This window comes from Rhinopithecus bieti, unplaced genomic scaffold (genome assembly GCF_001698545.2).
Source record: "Rhinopithecus bieti isolate Rb0 unplaced genomic scaffold, ASM169854v2 scaffold_33210, whole genome shotgun sequence".
In the NCBI taxonomy this organism is placed as follows: domain Eukaryota; kingdom Metazoa; phylum Chordata; class Mammalia; order Primates; family Cercopithecidae; genus Rhinopithecus; species Rhinopithecus bieti.
Window position 1 is genome coordinate 1,326,468 of NW_016814226.1, and position 22,610 is coordinate 1,349,077.

The 22,610-nt window shown below is 52.1% G+C and overlaps 1 protein-coding gene across 1 annotated transcript in view; it reads left to right on the forward strand.

The window, feature by feature from the left end:
* Positions 1-7,285: 7,285 nt before the first annotated feature.
* The window catches only part of PNPLA3 (patatin like domain 3, 1-acylglycerol-3-phosphate O-acyltransferase), a 24,338-nt gene continuing 9,013 nt past the window's right edge, over positions 7,286-22,610 (forward strand). Inside the window, exons 1-6 of the mRNA XM_017849999.1 lie at positions 7,286-7,636; positions 10,156-10,388; positions 12,050-12,115; positions 15,967-16,176; positions 17,659-17,719; positions 20,110-20,516. Of these exons, the coding sequence (XP_017705488.1) occupies positions 7,450-7,636; positions 10,156-10,388; positions 12,050-12,115; positions 15,967-16,176; positions 17,659-17,719; positions 20,110-20,516 (1,164 nt within the window). The 5' untranslated portion in view covers positions 7,286-7,449. The remainder of the gene's footprint in view (positions 7,637-10,155; positions 10,389-12,049; positions 12,116-15,966; positions 16,177-17,658; positions 17,720-20,109; positions 20,517-22,610) is intronic.

Genomic DNA, 22,610 nt, shown 5'->3' on the forward strand with positions numbered 1-22,610 from the left:
AAACGATCCTCCTGCCTCAACCTCCCAAGTAGCTAGGATTACAGCTGTGTGCCACCATGCTTGGCTAATTTTTGTGTTTTTAGTAGAGATGGGGTTTCACCGTATTGGCCAGGCTGGTCTCAAACTCCTGACCTCAAGTGATTCACCCACTTTGGCCCCCAAAAGTTCTGGGATTACAGGCATGAGCCACTACACCCTGCCAATGAAAGTTTTGTGTATTTATTTATTTAATTTTTTTGAGATGGTAGTCTTGCTCTGCCACCCAGGCTGGAGTGCAGTGGCATAATCTCAGCTCACTGCAACCTCTGCCTCCTGGGTTCAAGCCATTCTCCTGTCTCAACCTCCCCAGTAGCTGTGACTGCAGGTGCACACCACCACACCCAGCTACTTTCTGTATTTTTAGTACAGAATGGGTTTCACCATGTTGGCCAAGTTGGTCTCAAACTCGTGACCTCAAGCAATCCACCCACGTTGGCTTCCCAAAGTGCTGGGATGATAGGCATGAGCCACTGCGCCTGACCTGCTCCCCTATAATATTGATTTTTAAATGCACAAGGGAATACACTGTTTTTTTCCAGAGGTTTTGGGGGCCAGGAGCAAAATTCCTGGAGGCCCGATCCAGATGAGGATAGTGGCAGAGGAGGTGGAGAGAAGCAAATGTTTGGAGGGTCTTTAGGAGGCTGGTCACCAGGGCCTGATGTCAGGCTGGATGTGGGGTGGGAGAGAATGAGGTGGACCAAAGAGGGTGCTTAGGTTACTGACTTAAGGACATGGGGAGGGGTCACTAAGATGGGGAAAATGGCAGAGTTGAAGGTTGGAGAAAGAACGTGATGCTCTCCTAGCTGGGTGTGGTGGCTCACGCCTGTAATCCCAGCTCTCTGGGAGGCCGAGGACACGGGCAGATCAGGAGTTCGAGACCAGCCTGGTCAACACAGTGAAACCGCACCTCTACAAAAATTACAAAAACTAGCCAGGTGTGGTGGTGCACACCTGTAATCCCAGCTACTTGGAAGGTTGAGACAGGAGAATTGCTTGAACCTGGTGAGGCAGAGGTTGCAGTGAGCCAAGATCGTGCCACTGTACTCCAGCCTGGGCGAAAGAGCGAGATTCCTTCTCAAAGAAAAAAGGAAGTTGATGCTCTCCCTCTCCCCTCTCAGTCAGCCACCTGCCCAGCACTACCAGGTTTCAGCGCGTGTCAGAGAGACTTCCAGCTTCCTGCTGTGTTTGGCCCTGTGGTCAGCTGCCCTGCTGACCCTCAGTTTCCTTGGTTCCATGATCCACTCTGCTCAGGAGACATCCAGAGGAACTTACAGCCCCAACATGGCCCCTGCAGGGCCTTTCCCCCTGTGATGACTTGCTGGTCCCATGGGGGCCATCTCCATACCCTCCTCCCTTGTCCCTCTTCCCCCAAACCCATCTCCACTCTGGTGAACTCAGACCCAAGACTTTTGAGCAAGGCTGCTAAAGTGGGGTAGGAAGGCTCCAGATATTCCAGAAAAAGCAGGGGCAAGTTGTCAGGGAGGTTGTAAGATACTGAGTTTGTTTCTGGATGTGTTAACCCGGTCGTGACCACAGCACATGCAGGAAGACAGCCAGGGGCTGTCTCTATTAGAGTAAGACTCTATTAGAGTAAAACATGGGAAGGACTCAGCAGAAGTGCTGGGCAGGCACAGCCACTGTGGCTGCTAAACCCAGCTCTGTGGCCACAGATGCTCTGGACCTAGAGATGGCCCTCGTCACTTGGGGGATGGAAAGCATGGAGTCCAGGCCTTGGCCAGTACTGACTCCATCACCCAGGCTAGAAAGGACAATGTCTGTGTGGAGTATCCTGTGGGGGATGAATAAGGCAGTGCCTACTGGGGACCATGCTGCCTGGGCAGGGGAGAGTCCATCATCATTGACAGACAGGAGGATGCTGGGCCCTAGCAATGTGACCTCTGGTGTGTGTCAGGGAGTGTCCATTTGACTGCACCATGCCCTGCTAATGTGAGCAATTCTCTTCCCCCAGAACCAGGACAGTTGGAGGGAAGGTGTGTAGGACAGGAAACTCCCTGGGTTTTATTCTGGGGACACAGCCAACCTGAGAAGCATCCCAGCCACAAGGACCAGTGCCGATGGGTGCGGACCTGAGGCCTGGATAGAACTGGAGGGGAATTCGTTCACAGATGCAAGAAGGAACCACACGAATGGATGGACCCAACAAGGTCTATACATACAGCAGAATATTATTCAGTCCTAAAAAGGAAGGAAATTCTGACCCCTGATAAAACATGGGTGAACCTCGAGGACATGATGCTCCAAGAAATAAGCCAGACACAAAAGGACAAATGCTGTATGATTCCACTCATGGGGGCTCCTAGAGTAATCAGATTCATAGAGACAGGACGGTGGTTGCCAGGGGCTAGGTGAAGGGGCTTGGGGAGTTAGTGTTTAACAGGTGTTGTTGCAGTTTGGAAAGATGAGAAAGTTGTAGGGATGGATGCTGCTGATGTTTGCACATGATGCGAATGTACTTAATGCAACCGAACTATATATTTAAAATGGTTAAAATGGCAAATTCTATGTCATATATAGTTTACCACAATTTTAAAAGGAAAAAAAAGAGTGCATTGCAGCCAGAGCCAGGACACCGAGCCAAGGATGGAGGTGCAGAGGTGAGGCGAGGCTGGCACTGGGCCCATCAGTGTTCCCTGCCTGTTGCTGCCAGCGTGGGTTGGGAAATGTTGGGCAAGGTGTGTGGAGGTGGGAGGTCCAGGTGCAGCCTGGGGCACTGGGAGGAGCACAGCAGCAGGCAAAGGGCTGCTCTCACGTATGTTCTATCCCCTACCCTGAATCTGGTTTCTATCCCCTTTTTGCCCATGGCTGGAATTAGCCAGTTCTCCCATTGGCAGAAACGTCTCTGTGAATGGATCAAGATGTCCGGCAGTTTGGCAGAGAAGCTGAAATCTCTCACAGAGTCAGTCCTCATGGTGCTACCTTTGGTAACTGGGTGAGGGATGCCAGCTCTCATTCTGCCAGCGGTGCAGGGAGAAGAGGTCAGGCTGACACTGGACACAGTGTGCCCACACAGAGCTGGCATGGTCAGGGGTGGCAACGATCTGTATTGTCAGCTTTAGAGAGGAAATAGACACTAGAGTTCGAGCACCTCCTTGCTCCCCTTCGTGAATGTTGGGGTGGTGTACCATCAATTCTTGTGATTCATAGTGGTTACATTTATAAAGTCTCCACAGACACTGGATCAGCCAAGATTGAGTCATTGCTCCTAGGAGACGGATGGGGTTAGGTTCCATTCAGGCTCTGGGCACATTTTTGTCAACTGATCGATACATAACTTTGTTTTTTGTGTGTTCCTGGTTAAAGACACCTTAATTGATCACCTGTTTTGTTTTTTGTTTGTTTGTTTGTTTGAGACAGAGTGTAACTCTGTCACCCAGGCTGGAGTACAATGGTGCGATCTCTGCTCACCGCAAACTCTGCCTCCTGGGTTCAAGTGGTTCTCTCGCCCCAGCCTCCCAAGTAGCGGGGATTACGGGCATCATGCCCAGCCAGTTTTTGTTATTTTGTAGAGATGGGGTTTCACCATGTTGGCTAGGCTGGTCTCAAACTCCTGGCCTCAGGTGATCCATCCGCCTTGGCCTCCCAAAGTGCTGGGATTCCAGGCGTGAGCTACTCCGCCCGGCCGATAACCTGTATATTGTTGATTCATTAACCTTGAACCCACAGCACACAGCACTAGAACTCACACCTGAAGGAGCTTCTCTAATGCATGAACTTTTTGTTTTTATCTGAGACAGGGTCTCCCAAAGTCTGATATTGAAAAGTGGTACTGGATGGGCGCAGTGGTTCACGCCTGTGATCCTAACACTTTGGGAGGCTGAGGCAGGTGAATCACCTGAGGTCAGGGGTTCAAGACCAGCCTGGCCAACATGGTGAAACCCCGTCTCTACTAAAAATACAAAATTAGCCAGACATGGTGGCGCATGCCTGTAATCCCAGCTGCTGGGGAGGCTGAGGCAGGAGAATCACTTGAACCCAGGAGACGGGGGTTGCAGTGAGCCAAGATTGTGCCACTGCACTCCAGCCTGGGTGACAGAGTGAGACTCCGTCTCAAAAAAAAAAAAAGGAAAGTGGTCCTTAGCGTTCGCTTATAGATGTTGCCAATCAATCCCACATCATATCATGAGTACCGGGAACTGGAATTTGAAGACCATGAAGAAATGGGACATTTACGACTCCTGGAAAATAGCACTTCCTTATGCAAGCATCCGTGCCATCTGATGATGATTTGACACATGAATTCACTTTTCCTCCTTCCCAAGTGCCTTAGCCACCAGTCCTCTCCATTATTCCAAGTAGTGTCTATGTCTGATGTGAGCAGGGCACAGCCATAACTCTTTGTACCATGGGCAAGGCAGTCACTTTTCTTTTGAGGGAACAGTTCAAGAGGTACAAAGAAGTCTCCTGGGGCTTGAACACTGAGTTCAAGATAAGCAACGTTTATAACTCTGAGCTGGCAGCCAAGAGCTGGATCCTGATTGCAGATGGGGCTATGTGTAGCAGTGAGAGTGGGAGACACAGAGACAGGGACAGAGAGAGAGAGAGAGAGACAGATGGGATCAGGGATAAGGGCAACACTGCCAGGCACTGTGCTGGGTGCTTTCTGTTCGTCACATTTAACTTCACAATGCCCCTCACACAACTGCTTTCTCCCCCATGGTACAGATATAAAAACTGAAGCTCTGAGAGACGAAATGATGCTTGTAAGGCTTGTGCACTGGCTGTCTGATGCCAAAACTTGCAGTCTCAACCATGATATCATGTGCCTGTCCCACTGGAGGCTGGATGAGGGGCTCAGAGAGCTGGACCATGAAACCCTTGCCCAGCCGAGTTCTCTCTTTTTCTCTGGAAAGTGGGGAGGGCCCCCAGCTGCTGTCTACATGCAGTGAAAAAGAGGGGGTGAGTCCTCAGCCCTGCTCCTGTCCTGCCCACATCTGGGTCACACTGGGGATGACAGATGTCCAGTGTGACTGGCCAAGAATGAGTGCCGGTGGACAGGATACAAATGCCTGTGGCTGGTGGCAGGGTGACTAAATCTCGGGCCTTCAGTCACAGTCTCAAATTCCTGTGCCAGGGCCTGGCCTTCCTGTCATTAGTCCTAAGAGTGGTCATGCAATGCAGGAGGGATGGGTGGGTACAGGAGGCTAGAGGTTCTGACCCCAGCTGTCCCAGCCAGAAGCCTTAGTTCTGCCGCAGCCCGGAGTGTGAGGTAGAGTTGGAGGGCAGTTAGGGCAGGACTGTAGGTAATGCCCCCCTCCAGCAAAGCCAACATGTCAGGAACAGGTGGGACCCCTGTCTGGTTCCCAGCTCTCCTGACTTTCCCCAGGACTTAGGAACTGACCCTGCCTTGCTCTGGGCCTCCATCTACAAAGTGTCTATATGATGAGGCAGTCAGCCCAGGTATTCACTATGACCTGAAGCTCCCATGCCCTGGAACACCCCTGCCCAGAGACAGGAGGCAGCCTTGCTCCCAGCTCTCCTGCCCCTCCAGGCAAGGCAAAAGCAAGGAATGCAGCCGACTGGGGAAGCTCAGGTGAACATTAACCACCCAACCAGTCCAGGTGCTTCTCAGGTGACATTTGGAATCCTAACAGCAATGTCACCTGTTTTACAACACCACCAGTCACTCTGCCATTGAGGACACTGGGCCACAGAAAGGGCGGAGGCCTGACCCCAAAGCTCTCTGCATTCCTCCAGGTCTCAGGGAGAAAGGGAGGGCTTCCTGGTCCACTCCAGTTGGGGTTGGTATGGCCTGGCAGACCCGGGTCCTCCAGTGAGGGGCTCTAGACCAAGGTCTAACTTCTCCCCATGGACTGCTGTGGGCTTGCTCCACCCAGTGCCAGGGGTAGCTCAAGGTCAAGGGGCCTCCTAGGCATCTCCTAAGGGCATGCTACTATCTGAATGTTTGTGTCCCTACTAAAGGTCATCTGTTGAAGTCCTACCCCTTAAGGTGATGGTCTTTGGAGGTGGGGGCCTTTGGAAGGAGATTTGATGAGAAGGTGGCACCCTCATGAATGGGATTGGCGCCCTTATCAAAGAGGCCCAGAGGTGAGGATGTGGCAAGATGGCACCTTCTATGAGCCATGCCTCTCACCAGGGACCAAATCTGCTGGCGTCTTGAACTTGGGCTTTCCAGCCTCCAGAACTGTGAGACAGAGAAATATGCCAGGTGAAGTGGCTCACCCCTGTAATCCCAGCATTTTGGGAGGCTGAGGTGGGCAATCACTTGAGGTCAGGAGTTCTAGACTAGCCTGGCCAACATGATGAAACCCCATCTCTACTAAAAATACAAAAAATTAGGCGTGGTGGCGCATGCTTGTAATCCCAGCTACTCGGGAGGCTGAGGCAGGCGAATTGCTTGAATCCGGGAGGCGGAGGCTGCAGTGGGCCGAGATCGCGCCATTGCACTCCAGCATCGCAGGGAAAACAAAGAGAGAAATAAATCTCTTGTTTGTAAGCCCCTCCGCTTACCGTATTTCGTTTTTGCACCTGAACAGACTAAGTCAGAGCATCAGGAATCATCTAGCCCTCAGTTTCCCAAACCACTCCCCACTCCCCAGTTCCTACAGGGCCCCGACCCAGCACCCGTCATTCACATTTTTTACTTACAAAGGAAACTTTGAAATGGACACTTCCTGTTACTGTCATTCAATAAAAAAATCCCCAGCACTTGAAGGCAATCATACAGAAAGCCTGCGGCAACGCAGACAGTAGACTCTTCAGGCGGTGGTGCCTGCTTTAGGCTGGCTCTCCCCGGGTCAAAAGGGACTTGATAAAGTGTCAAAGGGATGTTAAGGATCAAGTGGGCACCAACTGCGACTCCCCTCTCACCCCTCGACTTAACGGATGACAAGGAAAACAGAAGGAAGCCGTTTCCCTCCAGGACATGCAGTGTCTTAGAATTTTGGAAAAATGCTTTCTCTCGAGTCGCTGGGGGGAGCTCCCAGGCTGGACCCCCCCGCACAGGTCCTCCCCCATCGCCCTCCCAGATTCCGTACCCAATCCTCCTCCCAACCCCCGGTCCCCGCTCCTTCCCCCTCCCAGACCCCGTGCCCGTCCCCATCCCCTCCCAGGAAACCCCGTGCCCGTCCCCAATCCCCCTCCCAGACCCCCAGTGCGTCCCCATCCCCCTCCCAGACCCCCCGTCCCCGCCCATCCCCCTCCAAGCCCCCCCCAGAAGGGCGTCCTGCCCGCTCATTGGGCCTCCCTCCGGCTCATTTGCATGGTCCGAGGGAGGCGGGGCGGACGTCGCGCGGGGAACGCCCGGGCGGAGACGCGGCGGCCGGGTCTAGAGCATTTGCGGGCGCCGGGCGGAGCTGCTGCGGATCAGGACCCGAGCCGATCCCCGATCCCGACCCCGATCCGGGTGCGCGCCCCCGCCCCCGCCCCGCCATGTACGACGCCGAGCGCGGCTGGAGCTTGTCCTTCGCGGGCTGCGGCTTCCTGGGCTTCTACCACGTCGGGGCGACCCGCTGCCTGAGCGAGCACGCCCCGCACCTCCTCCGCGACGCGCGCATGTTGTTCGGCGCCTCGGCCGGGGCGTTGCACTGCGTCGGCTTCCTCTCCGGGATCCCGCTGGGTGCGTCTGGGGCCGCCGCCCGGGCTCCGCGTGCGGAGGGGGGGCCCCCTAAGTACCCCAGGGGGTCCCCAGGAGTCGCGGGGCCCCAGGAGGAGCGGGCACCGGACGCGGACATGGCGGGGTGCATCCCGAGGGTCCCCTCTGGGGCAGATGCTTCCTGCGGGGGCGCTGTTCTCTGGGCGCGGGAAGGGGGCGTTGGAACCCCGAGAGGTCCGGGCCAAGCCTGGGGCTCTCGCGCGTCCCCACCCCTACCCTCATCAGGAGCCAGTGCATGAAGGGAGCCCCTTGCCTCCGGATTGAGAGTCGGGGCGTCTCGGAGCCACGGGGAGTAGGGAGCAGGACCTGGGGCGGAGGGTCGTGCTGGCCCCTGCGGACTCCGGGTCCCCGGTGTCCTCTCGGGAGATGCTGGGCGGGCTGAGCTGCTGAGGGGCCGACTTGCCCTGGGCCGGACCAAGAGTGGGGCTTTGGCCGGTGCCCCGGTGTGGGTTCCTTCCCTCCGGGGATTGAGGGACTCAAGACATCCCGCGCCTGCGCTCTCTTTAGGTCGCATCCCAGCCTTCTGGGGACTGGGCAGCCTCCCAGAAGGGCGACCCTGGGCATCCTCCAGGACAGGCTAACTGGAGTCTGGTGGGGAGGGGTACCTTGAAAGAGGAAAGGTGTTCCCACCTCCTCCAGTGTTTGGGACCCTTCCTGGGGGCTGGAGTGCATCCCTGGACACCCCCCAATCCCATCCTCTCCTCTAGTCTCCACTGACCTAGGCCCACCCTCCCCTCTCCAGCTCAGTACTCCTGGAAGTGAGATCCTGTGCATTTGAATCTTGTCCTAATGAAGCGTTTGTCCATGTGGATACCTGTGTGTGTGTGTGGTGGGGGTGCAGACGGAGGGTTTGTTTCTCGGTAGCCTGAACTACTAGGGTGTGGTATCCTTCCCGGGAATTTGCCTGCCACAGTCCTGAAGGTGGGGAGGGGGTTGTGAGACAGTGGGCAGGGGCTGGGGCAAGTAGCATTGTGGAGCTATTGACACCAGAGGTCCCCAGGCAGGAGATCATGCTCCCATCAGCCCCGTTTTATTTGGGCTTCCTTAACAATGGACTCTTTGCCCTGCCTGCCGGAGCCAGCAGGGAGTGACTGTTCAGTGGTGAGGAAGCCCGTGCTGGTAGAGGAAGCCCTGCCATTGGGTAGGAGCAGTGAGCAGCCCCTGGGCTGACTGGGAGGTGGGGATTAGGGATTAGACAGTCCTGGCTGTCTGCCTTCCCCTAAGCCATGGGGAGAGGAGCAAAGGGCAGGAAGTGTGGCCTCCAGGAGGATTAGGCTAGCCACATGACCATTTGCACACCCTGGGGTTTAGCAATTTGCACACCCTGGGGTTTAGCAACAATAAAAGTCAGCTTTTGTATCCCAAGGTGGCCTGTGGACACCCACATGGACAAATGTTTACACTGGGACAGAATTCAAATGCAGTGATCCCGGGAGCCTAAAATACACTCACTCTGGTATAGAAAGGATTCCTTACTGGGCAGAGGACAGGTGCAGCCTGGGGCTTTCCCTGGCAGGACACAGGGAGGCTCAGGAACCACCAAGTCCCTGGAAGGTGGATCTGGAGATGTTGGCAGGAGCCACTCCCTGTGTTCCAGGGTTCCAGGTTCCTGCTTTAACCCTGTCTCACAGGGGGCTGTGCACTTGGGGACTGCTGAGCATGTCCCAGGAGCTGCATCCTGGACACAGCTCCTCAGTGCATCTGAGCTGAGGCTAACTTGACAGAAGGGACAGGCAGAACCTGCCCAGCCATGTGCAATTCCACCACTCTGGCCATGCTTGGAGAATCGGCTCAGGGAAGGAGAGCTGTGAATCAAGATCAGATCTGGGTCAGGACAGGCTGGAGCATGCCTGTCCCTGTGCTTCCGAAGATTTATGGCTGGCCAGGGATCAGGCTGGGAGGGGCGGTCTTGCATGCCAGGAGAGTGGCCAGTAAGTGAGGTCACATCTCCTGCACCTGACAGCATTAAGGCCATCTAGCCAAAGCTCTGATGCTGGTATGTTCCTGGCCTCTGACTTTGCGGGGCATTGAGGTGAGGCCTGCTCACCTGGGCTTCTGGAAGTGAGAGATTCATTCCTGTGGCTGAGGCCTACAGCAGCGCTGTCTGGTAGGAATATACTGGAAGCCATGATGTCATTGTGCATTTCCTAGAAGCCATGTTGAATAAAGTAAAAGACACAGGTAGAATTAATTTCACTGAGGTCAATATATCCAAAATAATATCATTTTCACATCTATTCAATATAAAAATGCACTAATGAGATATTTCATACTAAGCCGCTGAAATCCAGTTTGTATCTTACACATCTCAGTTCGGACGAGCCACATTTCAAGGGTGTGATAACCACATATGGCTACCATAGTAGACAGTACCGGTCTAGACAAAGGTTGGTGGCATCCTTGCTGTCTGGTTTCTGGCCTTGCCAAAAGTATTGCCATCTCAGTGTGGTACATTCTTTTATGTATGTGTCTCCTGTCCCCAGAGCAGACTCTGCAGGTCCTCTCAGATCTTGTCCGGAAGGCCAGGAGTCGGAACATTGGCATCTTCCATCCATCCTTCAACATAGGCAAGTTCCTCCGACAGGATCTCTACAAATACCTCCCGGCCAATGTCCACCAGCTCATCTCTGGCAAAATATGCATCTCACTCACCAGAGTGTCTGATGGGGAAAACGTTCTGGTGTCTGACTTTCAGTCCAAAGACGAAGTCGTGGATGTAAGCAGTTTGCTTATCCGGATCTTATCAAGTGAGAAAAGCTGTTTTCAGATGGGTGCGGTGGCTCATGCCTGTCATCGCAGCACTTTGGGAGGCCGAAGCGGGTGGGTTGCTTGAGTCCAGCAGTTCAAGACCAACATGATGAAACCCAATCTCTACAAAAAATACAGAAAAATTGGCTGGGCATGGTGTTGTGGGCCCATAGTCCCAGCTGCTAGGGAGGCTGAGGCAGGAGAATTGCTTGAGTCTGGGAGGTGGAGGTTGCAGTAAGTCATGATCAAGCCACTATACTCCATCCCGGGTGACAGTGAGATGCTGTCTCAAAAAAAAAAAAAAAAAAAGACTTTTGTTTTGGAAGCAACACAGGCAGTTGTAGGCCCCCTGTGCCACAGTGATATAAACTCTGTATGTCTCCATTGATTTGGTCCATAATGTTTGTAAACCCTGAATGTTCCAGGGCAGTTTCTTTTCTTCACTTTTTTTCTCTTTTTTTGTGGGGCGGGGGCGGGCACGGTGCAGGGTCTTGTTCTGTCTCCCAGGCTGGAGTGCAGTGGTGCAATCGCAACCTCTCAAGTAGCTGGGACTACAGGCACAGGCCACCACACCCTGCTAATGTTTGTACTTTTTGTAGAGACAGGGTTTTGCCCTGTTGCCAGGCTGGTCCCAAACTCCTGCACCCAAGTAATCTGCCCACCTCAGCCTGGCAATTACAATTTCAAATAATTCCTCTCTTTCCTTCAACACTTGGCTCATGACCGCCCAGTCCAAGGAACCTGTCCTGCAGGCGTGCCTCTCCCGAGCTTTCTCTATGCATCTTCCATAATGAAGATGCCTTCTCAATGGAAACCCCACGATGGTGGGAACGTGCCTTATTTGCCTGTATCCTCAGGGTCTAGCAGAGAGAAGATAATTTGCAATACCAAAACACCATTTAATTTGGCTGATGCTTTCATAAACGCTCCTTGGATGAAGGACTCCATTTTACGTAACAGGTCTGTGCAAGACAGCAGCCTGGCGCATCTAACCAGCAGCCAGTTTCATCCTCTGTTTAACCTTGTTTGCAGGAGTTTTCTCTAAACAGCCAGCACTTGTCTGTTCCCACACGGGTCTGTTCTCCCGGTGAATCAGCGTCGTGCCTGCTGACTGCTCTGTAGCGTGGCGCTTCGCAAAGTGTGATCCTGGGACCAGCAGAGCAGCAGCTCCTGGGAGCTCATTGGAATGGCAGACCCTCAGGCCCCACCTCGGACCTGCTGCTTGCGAATTCTGGGGAGGGACACAGAATCTCTGGTTCCACAAACTCTTGGGAGAGTCTAATGAACACCGGCATTTGAACAGCACTGATCAAATGCCTTTCAGTCCATGAGTCAACAACCCTTGGTGGTGTCTGTGGTGAGCCAGTGTGACTCCCGTGGGGAGCAAGGAGAGGAAGTTGGAGTTCACTGACAGTGTTGTTAAGGGGCTTATGCAATAGATGAGACCCATGGGCCTGAAGTCCGAGCGTGTATGTTGGTTCCCCGTTCTTTCAACCCATGGATTAACCTACTCTGTGCAAAGGGCATTTTCAGGTTTGTTGCCCTGCTCACTTGGAGAAGGCTGATGAAGGACCACAAAAATTACAAGGGTGCTCTTGCCTATAACTTCTCTCTCTGTTGCTTTCACAGGCCTTGATATGTTCCTGCTTCATCCCTTTCTACAGTGGCCTTATCCCTCCTTCCTTCAGAGGCGTGGTAAGTTAGCTTTCTCTGCTAGGGCTGAGTCCTGGGGGCTTTCTGTCTAAAGCGTGCTCACACATCTCCTGACTGCAAGGCGCTAGTGTCAGCACCTCAGGGTCTGTCCGGTGGTGGAGCCCCGTGCCTCGCTGCCTTTCAGACAGAGTAGCCATAGCTGACCCTACTTCCAGGCTACCTGGGCAACAAAACTTACTTCATGTGTAGTTAATTATCTGGCTATCTGTAAGGTAAACTGGCTGGTTCACTTAATCTGCACCGTAAGCATCAGGTAGCTTCTCTGTAACCTAGTTAAACTACGTAATGTTGGCCGGGCACGGTGGCTCATGTCTGTAATCCCAGCACTTCCAGCTCAAAGAAAAAAAAATAAAAGATAAATAAAGTATATGACGTTGAAGAATCTGTTACCCCTGGAAGGTGGAGCTTTACTTTTAGGGGGAACTATAACAGTCATATATATATATATATGTATTTTTTATATAAAAAATAAAAAATTTTCAAATAAAATGTTTTTATACAAAAAATACATATATATATATGTATTTTGTTTTTTGAAATGGAGTCTGGCTCTCTTGCCTAGGCTGGAGTGCAGTGGTGCGATCTTGGCTCCCTGCAACCTCCACCTCCCAGGTTCAAGCAATTCTCCTGCCTCAGCCTCCTGAGTAGCTGGGATTACAGGTGCCTGCCATCACGCCCAGCTAATTTTTTTGTTTTTAGCAGAGACAGGGTTTCATCATATTGGCCAGGCTGGTCCCCAACTCCTGACCTCAGGTGATCCACCCGCCTCGGCCTCCCAAAGTGCTGAGATTACAGGCGTGAGCCACTGCGCCTGGCCAACAGTCATATATGTTCTAAACAGCAACAAAAATCTGTAAGCCTGGTCTAACCTAGATTTGTGCTTTGTTTTGTTTGGCCACTTTGTGATGCACAGGAGGAAGTTTAGGCTATAAAATACTAGTCCTTTAGGGTCATTTTTGAACTCACAAGAGCAGCAGCAGAACCTCTGATGCAATTCTGTATGTTAGCACCAGCAGAGCCACGTGGCAGAGGGACTTGCATTGGGAGCCTCCCCTTGCAGGCCATGTGCTCCTGTGCGCTATCTTATGGGTCCCCACAACCGAGGGGAGATGTGAGTATTCATCACATGTGGCTGTGGGGAACTTGAAAGTCATACTTGCCCAAGGAGCACGGCCAGGGAATTTGTGCCCAGGTCACTCTCTGCTCCTCCGTCAGAACAGGGCATGTCTTGGTTCACTGCAGGGCGGCTCTTCTCATTCTCTGTAGTTTGGGGTCCAGGATAGTGGTCCACAGAGCCACTGGAGTGCCCAGCCACCGAGTGACCAAAGCACGTTTTGGATTTCCGACGTTGCCACAACATGGTTGGGCATCAGCAAGACCCCAACCCCTTGGTATGCTGTGGCTTTATGTGGGTATTTCCTCTTTCCCAGAACTCAGTAGGAGTCCCAGAACCCAGCAGCACCGTAGTGATGCCCTCTGGCTCCCCAGTGCACGGTTCTGGCTTTCCTTCCTGGTGGAGAGTTTCAAGCCCTCTGGGTCCTACTCTGTCCTTTTCAGCCCATGGCTTTGGTCAGAAGCTGCTGGCAGTGTTCAGATTTGGCTGAGTTCAGTGAATATGTGCATTGGCCATGCCAATTTCTGAGCCATGCCAGGGGGATGGAGATGCCGAAGCGGGAGTGTTTGTTCTGCAGGCTCTGGACCAGGCACTGGGTCTGTGCCAGCTCACTTGCTAGTCTTGCATCCTCCCCAAACCCCCACTGGGGATGTCTGGCCACGTCAGAAGACAGTTTGGGTTGTCAAAACTGGGGGAGTGCCACTGGCATCTGGTATAGAGGCCCGGGATCCTGCGTCATCACCCATTGAGTGCGCTCATAGAAATCCTGCTGACAAATAAAACCACCCATTATCTTCCTTTTTTTTGTTTTTCTTTTTTTGTTGAGACGGAGTCTCCGCTCTGCTCACCCCAGGCTGGCGTGCAGTGGCGATCTCGAGCTTAACTGCAAGCTCTGCCTCCGGTTCACACCATTTCTCCTGCCTGAGCCTCGCCGAGTAGCTGGACTATAGCGCCGCACCTCGCCCGGCTCATTTTTTTTATTTTTAGTAGAGACGGGGTTTCACCGTGTTAGCCAGGAATGGTCTCGATCTCCTGATCGTGAATCCGCTGTCCGGCCTGCCCAAAGTGTGGATTACAGGCTGGCCACCGCGCCCGGCCGAACCCATTATTCTTGAAATTCAACACAAACAAATTGATTACTGTGTACGTACCATGTGCTAATCAATCGCACCACTGGAGCTCCTGAATTCAAAACATTACTATAAAGTTCAAAACGCATGGAAAAGTTCTACATGGCAGGAGAATATTTGGGCTTCAGACTACCCCTTGAATGAAAATGATCCACCAGTTGCCTTCCTCCTTGGCCTTCACTCCAGATTCCCAGCATTTCATTCTGTGTACCTTTATGCTAGTGAGGTTTTTGTTTGTTTTTTTAGACAGAGTCTCACTCTATCGCATAGGCCTGTAGCGCAGTGGCGTGATCTCAGCTCACTGCAACCCTCGGCTCCTGGGTTCAAGCGATTCTCATGCCTCAGCCTCCTGAGCAGCTGAGATTACAAGCATGCACCCCCATGCCCACCTAATTTTTGTATTTTTAGTAGAATGGGGTTTCACCATGTTGCCCAGGCTGTTCTCGAACTCCTGACCGCAAGTGATCCACATGCCTCAGCCTTCCAAAGTGCTGGGATTACAGGCGTGAGTCACCATGCCTGGCTGCTAGGGAGGTTTTTGATTCCTTGCTACATCTGCCCTAGACATTGTGTAGCTACGATTTTAGAAATGTTGCTGTGTAAACTCCTGATCGTTTCTGGACTCCAGGCAAGAATCTTGATGGCTAAGATGTGGCTGAACATGTCTGATTCCCTCCTGGACCTGTTTTAGGCCAAACTCTGCTCTGAAATTCCTCTGTGTGGAAGGGCGGGCTGGGGAGAGCCTCCCGGCTGGAATCTTTTGGAGGCCTTTTTCTGTGGGCATCTGATGGCTGGCTCTGGTGTCTGGCTGTGACAGCTGTGGCTGGAAATCATTGTAAACACAAGTTTCACAGGTGCAGGCTCTATCCAAATTGTAGCAAAAGCTGCCTGCCCCAGGTGAGCTATGGGCAATAAGGTGGTTTAAGGATATAGATGAAGGAAAACTCACCCTTAGAATGATTTATCCAAAATGCTGCTATGTTATGGGTTACAGGACATTTTCTGAGGTCCCAGGTTCATTTTTTCATGTGTGTCTCAGAAGTCCCTCCAGGTCTTGGTTCTAATTGTCAAACATGGAGGGAGACAGGCTCATGGGTTAAAAGGTCTTGTCCCAGATTTGTGTATCCTCCTGGCAAGCAGCAAAGGGGGCTGGATTTGAACCCATGACCATCTTTCCCCTTTGGGTTTCTATCACACTGTGCCCCCAGTGCACTGAGCACCCCCTAGTTCATATGGTCCCCTTAGGTACATTACATGGGCACTCCTATAGGTGCCCATCTGGCCCTAGGACTTGGCCAACACAACATGGACTCCAGTCTCCATCTGCCTCTTTGCCAGGCAATTTTGTGCAGTGCACACACTGTACAACAGTAGACAGCAACCCTGAGAGCTAGAGTAGAGCCTGTCCCAGCACAGAAATGCTCAGTAAGGATTTGTCGCAGGAGCGATTCCAAAGCCAATGTCCTCCCTCCATATCAGCCTGTTTGCGGCTCTGAGGAGCTCTGCCCACATGTGAAAGCTTGTTAAGCAGTTAAGCACTAACCCAGAGCTTCAGACGGTGCCAGTCCCTTTTTTCCCTTCTTTAAAAGCGATATGTGGATGGAGGAGCGAGTGACAACGTACCCTTCATTGATGCCAAAACAACCATCACCGTGTCGCCCTTCTATGGGGAGTACGACATCTGCCCTAAAGTCAAGTCCACGAACTTTCTTCACGTGGACATCACCAAGCTCAGCCTACGCCTCTGCACAGGGAACCTCTACCTTCTCTCGAGAGCGATTGTCCCCCCGGATCTCAAGGTGAGTTGGCAGTGAGGAGGCAGGTGTTCTGGGGTGCTGCTCTTCTTTGCCTTCCTGATTGCCAGGAACTACCAGTTGCTCTCTGCACAATCAAACAGAAATAGACCTTGTCATTGATGGTTAATGGAAATAAAAGGCACATGTCCCAGAAGCTCAGATGAGGCACCACCCTGATTATGGGAATCACCTGGGAACATATACCCAGCCCTAAAACTCAGATCCACTTCCCAGGCTGTGGCTATACAGTCGGGGGTGCAGCATAGGCATTAGGATTTTTTATTTCTTTAGTTATAAAGATTTTTTTTTTTCTTTTTGAGACAAGGTCTTGCTCTGTCACTCAGGCTGGAGTGCAGTGGTGCAATCATAGCTCACTGAAGCCTCAGACTCCTGGGTTCAAGCCGTCCTCCCACCTCAGCCTCCTGAGTAGCTGGGACCCACAGGCTACCACCACACCTGGCTAATTTTTAAAATTTTTTGTAGAGTGTTGCCAGGCTGGTCTCACACTCCTAGCCTCCCAAAGTGTTGGGATTACAGGCATGAGCCATTGTACCCAGCCACTAAGATGATTCTTATTTGGAAACATGGTCAAGAACAACTGCATTCGGTAGTTATAACCTTTTTTTGATTGTGGTTGTTTTAGTTTGCCTTACCACTCTACCATAGTAAGAAATTTACAGACCATGTACAGCAACCCTTGGTGCTCCTGGAGAGAAAGAAGGAAGGCTATGCAATACAATGCATGTCCACAGTCCAAGGGAGAGGGAAGGCTGTCTAACAGGATTGGTTTTCTCGTGTGCTTTATAAGCAGATGAGTAGGAGATAGCTCTTATTGTCCTAGTGGCAATTGGGACAGGCTGCAAAATTTGTTAGGGTGGAGGTTTATTCCAGGATCAAGGGAGCCCAAGAAACAAGCTCCTGCCAGGTGCAGTGGCTCACACCTGTAATCCCAGCACTTTGGGAGGCTGAGGCAGGCAGATCACTTGAGGTCAGGAGTTTGAGACCAGCCTGGCCAACATGGTGAAACCCCGTCTCTATGAAAAATACAAAAATTAACCAGGCATGGTGGCAGGCACCTGTAATCCCAGCTACTAGGGAGGCTGAGGCAGGAAAATGGCTTGAACCTCAGAAGCGGAGGTTACAGTGAGCCAAGATCGCGCCACTGTACTCCAGCGTCTGGGCAACAGCAAGACTCTGTCTCAAAAAAAAAAAAAAAAAAAAAAAAAAAACCGGAAAAGAAGCTCCTGCCTGCTGAGATGCCTGCAAAGTCTCTGTGGAGGGTGACATTCTAGCCGAGACCTGCAGGGAACTGTCTCCTGGGAGCACAGAGCCCTTTGCTCAGCTTCTAGGTGGCTTAGTCCCCCCCAGCCAGCAGGCTCAGAGCTTGCACGATTCTTTAGTGCCCTCTGCGGTCTTCCAGTGATGCTTAAATAAATGGTGCTTGATGTCTGCCCGCTGTAGTCCCCTTGCTTGCTTTGCTCACAGGTGCTGGGAGAGATATGCCTTCGAGGATATTTGGACGCGTTCAGGTTCTTGGAAGAGAAGGGTATGTATGGGCTGGGAGGATCAGACGTGCCCTTTTGACGAGTATTTACTAGCAGTCTTGGTAAAGACTGAGATTTGCCTTAGTTCTAACACTTAGTGCCCAACGCCTTCCCTGTGTTGTGCAACCTACTCATGAACCTGGGAGATAGGAAATCTTGGTCCCATTTTACAGATGGGCAAACAGAAGCTTGGAGAGGAGAGCAAGCAGCACACAGCCCTCACTGAGGGGCAGAGCCGAGATCTGAACTGGGATATCATGACTCCAGGGCCCTCTCCCTCCGTAGGGTCCCGTTATCTGAAGGCAGTTTTTCTTTCCAGCTCGACCTCTTGTGATCCTTTAGTTTAACAAGGGCTGAAGTTAAAGAGTTTCTGTGCCTGGACCCCAAATGAAGCAATCAGATTTCTCATCTCCAGTCAGGTGTGGGTCCAAGCCCACTGGACCAGTTTGTTCTTCCCAGAGCAAATTTCTGCCTTTAAGTCATCCTGGCTTGTCGGGACTGGGGGAGTTCTGCTCTAGAAATATTAGAGTGGAAGGAAAAAGATGTGTTGGGAGCTGTTTTTCTTTAATACTAAGAGTTGGCTGATATATTGTTCTTGTGAATTTGTCGTTGGCCAAGACCAAGGAGACTGTATTTGTAAGAACACATGTGGATTTATCTGCTCAGAAAATGTTCATTGCTGTGTGCTAGGGATACTGCAGCGAACACAGAGGTGTGGCCCTTGCCAGCCTTGTGAGAGAAGTGAGCAGATAAGTAAGCAGAAGGGTGATGCTGTGTCAATGGGAAAATACAGGTGCCAATGAGAAGACACAGGTGTCAAGGAGAAGACACAGGATGCTGGAGGCTCATGCAGGATGGATCTCCAAGGCCCGAGGGAAGAAGGGCCTCTCGGAGGGCATGAATCCACATTAAGACTTTGGGGATAAGTAGGAGAGCCTTAGGCACAGAGGCCATGAATGTGAGGCCTGCGGGACACAGAGAGGATGGCATGAAGGCCTGTGCAGCTGGAGGGGTGGGGATGGGGACACCAAGAGATGGCTAGAGGAGTGGGGGTGGGGACACTAAGAGATGGCTGGAGAAGAGAGGGTCAGGAATGGTGAAAAACGGGAGAGGAGGGCAGGCTGAGCCTTTGAAACAGGGGGATTGCATCCCACAGCAGTAGGGAGCCATTGAGGGCTGCTGCAGTAGGAGTGAGGGGATCAGAGGAGGGCTTTGGAAGCCCCCTGGCTGCGGGACAGGAAGGGAGAGACCAGCATCTATCTAGGAGGCCAGTGAGGCAGCCAGAGGCTCCACCAGGATCAGGGCTGTGAGGGTCATGAGGAGGAAACCAATTTGAAGCAGTCCAGGGGAATAGGACTTGGAAATAACCGATGGGACATTTGGGGAGAGGAAGACAAAAGAGCGTAGTCCTGGCTTCTGGCTTAGCAGTTGCACAAAGGGGAGAGGGGGAGCTGCGCCCACGGGTTGAGGGTTGAGGACATTAGGAGGGATCTGGTTTGGCAGGACAAGCTGGTGTGCCAGAGATGCTGGAAGCAACATCTCCCTGAGAACCTGGCAACATTCCTAAGGGAAAATGACATCTCAGAGGGTAAGGAGGGCATCCGATAGAGCCTGGAAAGAGCCGGGGCAAGCATGATATGTGAGGTTATCTTGGGGAGCAAAGCTCAGGCATTGAGGAGCAGCCCCTGGTCTTTTCAACCTGAGGTTGGAAGCCAGAGTTGGGCCAGGTGCAGCTGTGGTTGTCTGAAGCTCCCCTCCCCCGGCCCAGTGTGCCAAAGCGGTAAGAGCAGGGGCCACTCACTGGTGCTGGTGGCTGAGTTCCAGCACCCAGGACAGGGCCTGGCACATACTGGTGCCCAATCCTCGCTTGCTGGGTGCTTCTTCCAAGGCCGTGTGATGGAAGAGTACCCTCTTTGACATCAGACCCGGCTTCAAATCCCGGCTCTGCTATGTACTGGCTGCGTGGCTTTAGACAAGTCTCTTAACCTCTGTGCTTCTGATTTCTCAGCTGAAAAATGGAGATGATGATAATGGTTGCTGTAAGGCCTGATGGTGAAGCACGTAGCTCAGGGCCTGGGAGGCGGGTGTAACCAGTGGTTTAGTTGTTATAAATAAACAGTAACCCTCGCCTTTGCACCTCATGAATCCAGACGTGGAGATGGAGCCCACACAGCTAGCAGGAGCCAAGCTCACGTGTGTTCTGCTTTAAAGCCCTACACTCCTGTCTCCGGGCGACAAACACCTGCGCTCGTTCTCCTCCCTTCCCCTCTTCCCCTTGCATTTGGCTAACAACAGGCCAGCTGCCTGCCTCCCTGCAGTTCAGTGGATGGGTGGGTAATGATCACCACTCCCCACATTCACCTGGTGGGCTTGTTTTCCCTGCTCTTCACAGGCATCTGCAACAGGCCCCAGCGGGGCCTGAAGTCATCCTCAGAAGGGATGGATTCTGAGGTCGCTGCACCCGGCTGGGAAAACACAAGTCTGGATTCTTCCCTGGAGCCAGCTGCCTTGGCTGTGAGGCTGGATGGAGACGAGCTGCTAGACCACCTGCGTCTCAGCATCCTGCCCTGGGATGAGAGCATCCTGGACACCCTCTCGCCAGAGCTCGCTACAGGTACCCCCTCCTCAGGCTGGGCACGGGCAGCACCTTGTTTTCTTTCTTGCGTGTTATGGAGGAAGATGGTACTGCCACATGGGAGCGATAGGGCGAGGCGACCGGGACAGGCTGCCGGGAACATCTCCTTCCATGTGTACAGCCTGGTCTGCTGCTATCACTCCCAGCACAGCCCCCCAATCCTGGCACCTTGCTGAGTCTCCCCATGGGGTCATGACCAGGAGGAAAACAGACTCCAGCTGAGCCCCTTGGGGTTCTCCACACAGGCTCCTCCTGCAGCAGCTGGGCCCTCTGTACCCCTTCCCAACCCTGTCTTCCCAACATGGCACCTGAGCTCCTGCCAACCTGGATTTCATGGGCCCCAAGGATGGGGGTCCTGCCTCTGGGACTTGGCCCATTACTTGAGCTCCTTTCCGGTTGCCACCCTCCACCTGTCCAGCCATCTCAAGGCTCCTTTCTGGAGGCCTCTCCTAATTTCTCCCTTCCCCTAAACCCACAATTTTGAACCTCCATAGAACGGTGCTGTATTTTATAATGTCATCAAATATTGAATGGACAGACAGTGCTATGGTCCAAATGATTGTGTCCCCCCCGGGATTTATCTGTTGAAATTCTAACCCCCAAGATGATGGTCTTAAGAGGTGGGGCCTTTGGGAGGAGATTAGGTCATGAGGAAAGGGCTATCATGAATGGGATTGGTGCCCTTATTGAAGAGACCCAAGAGAGGTCCCTGTCCCTTCTACCATGTGAGGACACAGAAGGTGGTGTCTATGAAGAAGCAGGTCCTCACCAGACACCAATACATCTGCTGCCCCTTGATCTGGGACCTCACAGCCTCTAGAACTCTGAAAAATTGATATTTGTTGTTTTATAAGCCACTCAGTTGGTGGCGTTTTGTTAGAGTAGCCTGAACACGGACCAAGTAAGACAGAAGAACCTACAAACCAGCTATGGAGTCAGGCATTTGGAGAAATTAAAAAATGAGTCAGACATAGCTCCTTGTTCTTGAGGTACCAACACCTAGGAGATGGGAGACAGCAGCTGCCCAGGTGCATTAGGTTGTTCTTGCATTGCTATAAAGAAATCCCTGAGACTGGGTAACTCATAAAGAAGGAGATTGAATTGGCTCACAGTTGCACAGGCTGGACAGGAAGCATGGTGCTGGCATCTGCTCAGCTTCTGGGAAGGCCGCAGGAAACTTACAATCATGGCAGAAGGCGAAGGGGAAACATGCACATCCCATGGCTGGAGCAGGAGTGAGAGAGAGAGGGAAATAGAGAGAAGGTGCCATATGCTTTTGAACAACCAGAGCTCACGAGAACACACTCACTATCAAGAGAACAACACCAGTGGGGAAATCGGTCCTCACAATCCAATCACCTCCCACCAGGCCCTGCCTCCAACACTGGGAATTACAGTTCCACATGAGGTGTGGGCAGGGACACACATCCAAACCATATCACCAGATTAATATGATTTGAGGCACCACGAGGTCATTAAAGAGGGGTAATAAAAGACTGGGGCTCCAGGAAGAAAGCTCTGGAATCCAGCAGAGGGTCAAGGACCCGCTTGTAAAGCTGGTGGTGCCCTAGAAGTTCCTAAGAGAACATAGATGCTGTGACGTTTAATGTAGCTGTTTTTTGTTTTGGTTTTGTTTTTTGAGACAGAGTCTTGCTCTGTCGCCCAGGCTGGAGTGTGCAGTGGCATGATCTTGGCTCACTGGAGCCTCCACCTCCCAGGTTCAAATGATCCTCATGCCTCAGCTACCTGAGTTGCTGGGATTACAGGCATACACCACCACGCCTGGCTAATTTTTGTGTTTTGAGTACAGACAGGGTTTCGCCATGTTGGCCAGGCTGGTCTCGAACTCCTGACCTCAAGTGATCCACCGACTTTGGCCTCCCAAAGTGCTGGGATTACAGGCATGAGCCACCATGCCAAGCCTGATGTAGCTGTTTCTGTGCACATTATTTGCTGTGGGGTATATTCAGATTTCTTTTATTTATTTATTTATTTTTTTATTTTTTATTTTTTTATTATTATACTTTAAGTTCTAGGGTACATGTGCATAACGTGCAGGTTTGTTACATATGTATACTTATGCCATGTTGGTGTGCTGCACCCATCAACTCGTCAGCACCCATCAATTCATCATTTATATCATGTATAACTCCCCAATGCAATCCCTCCCTCCTCCCCCCTCCCCATGATAGGCCCCAGTGTGTGATGTTCCCCTTCCCGAGTCCAAGTGATCTCATTGTTCAGTTCCCACCTTACAT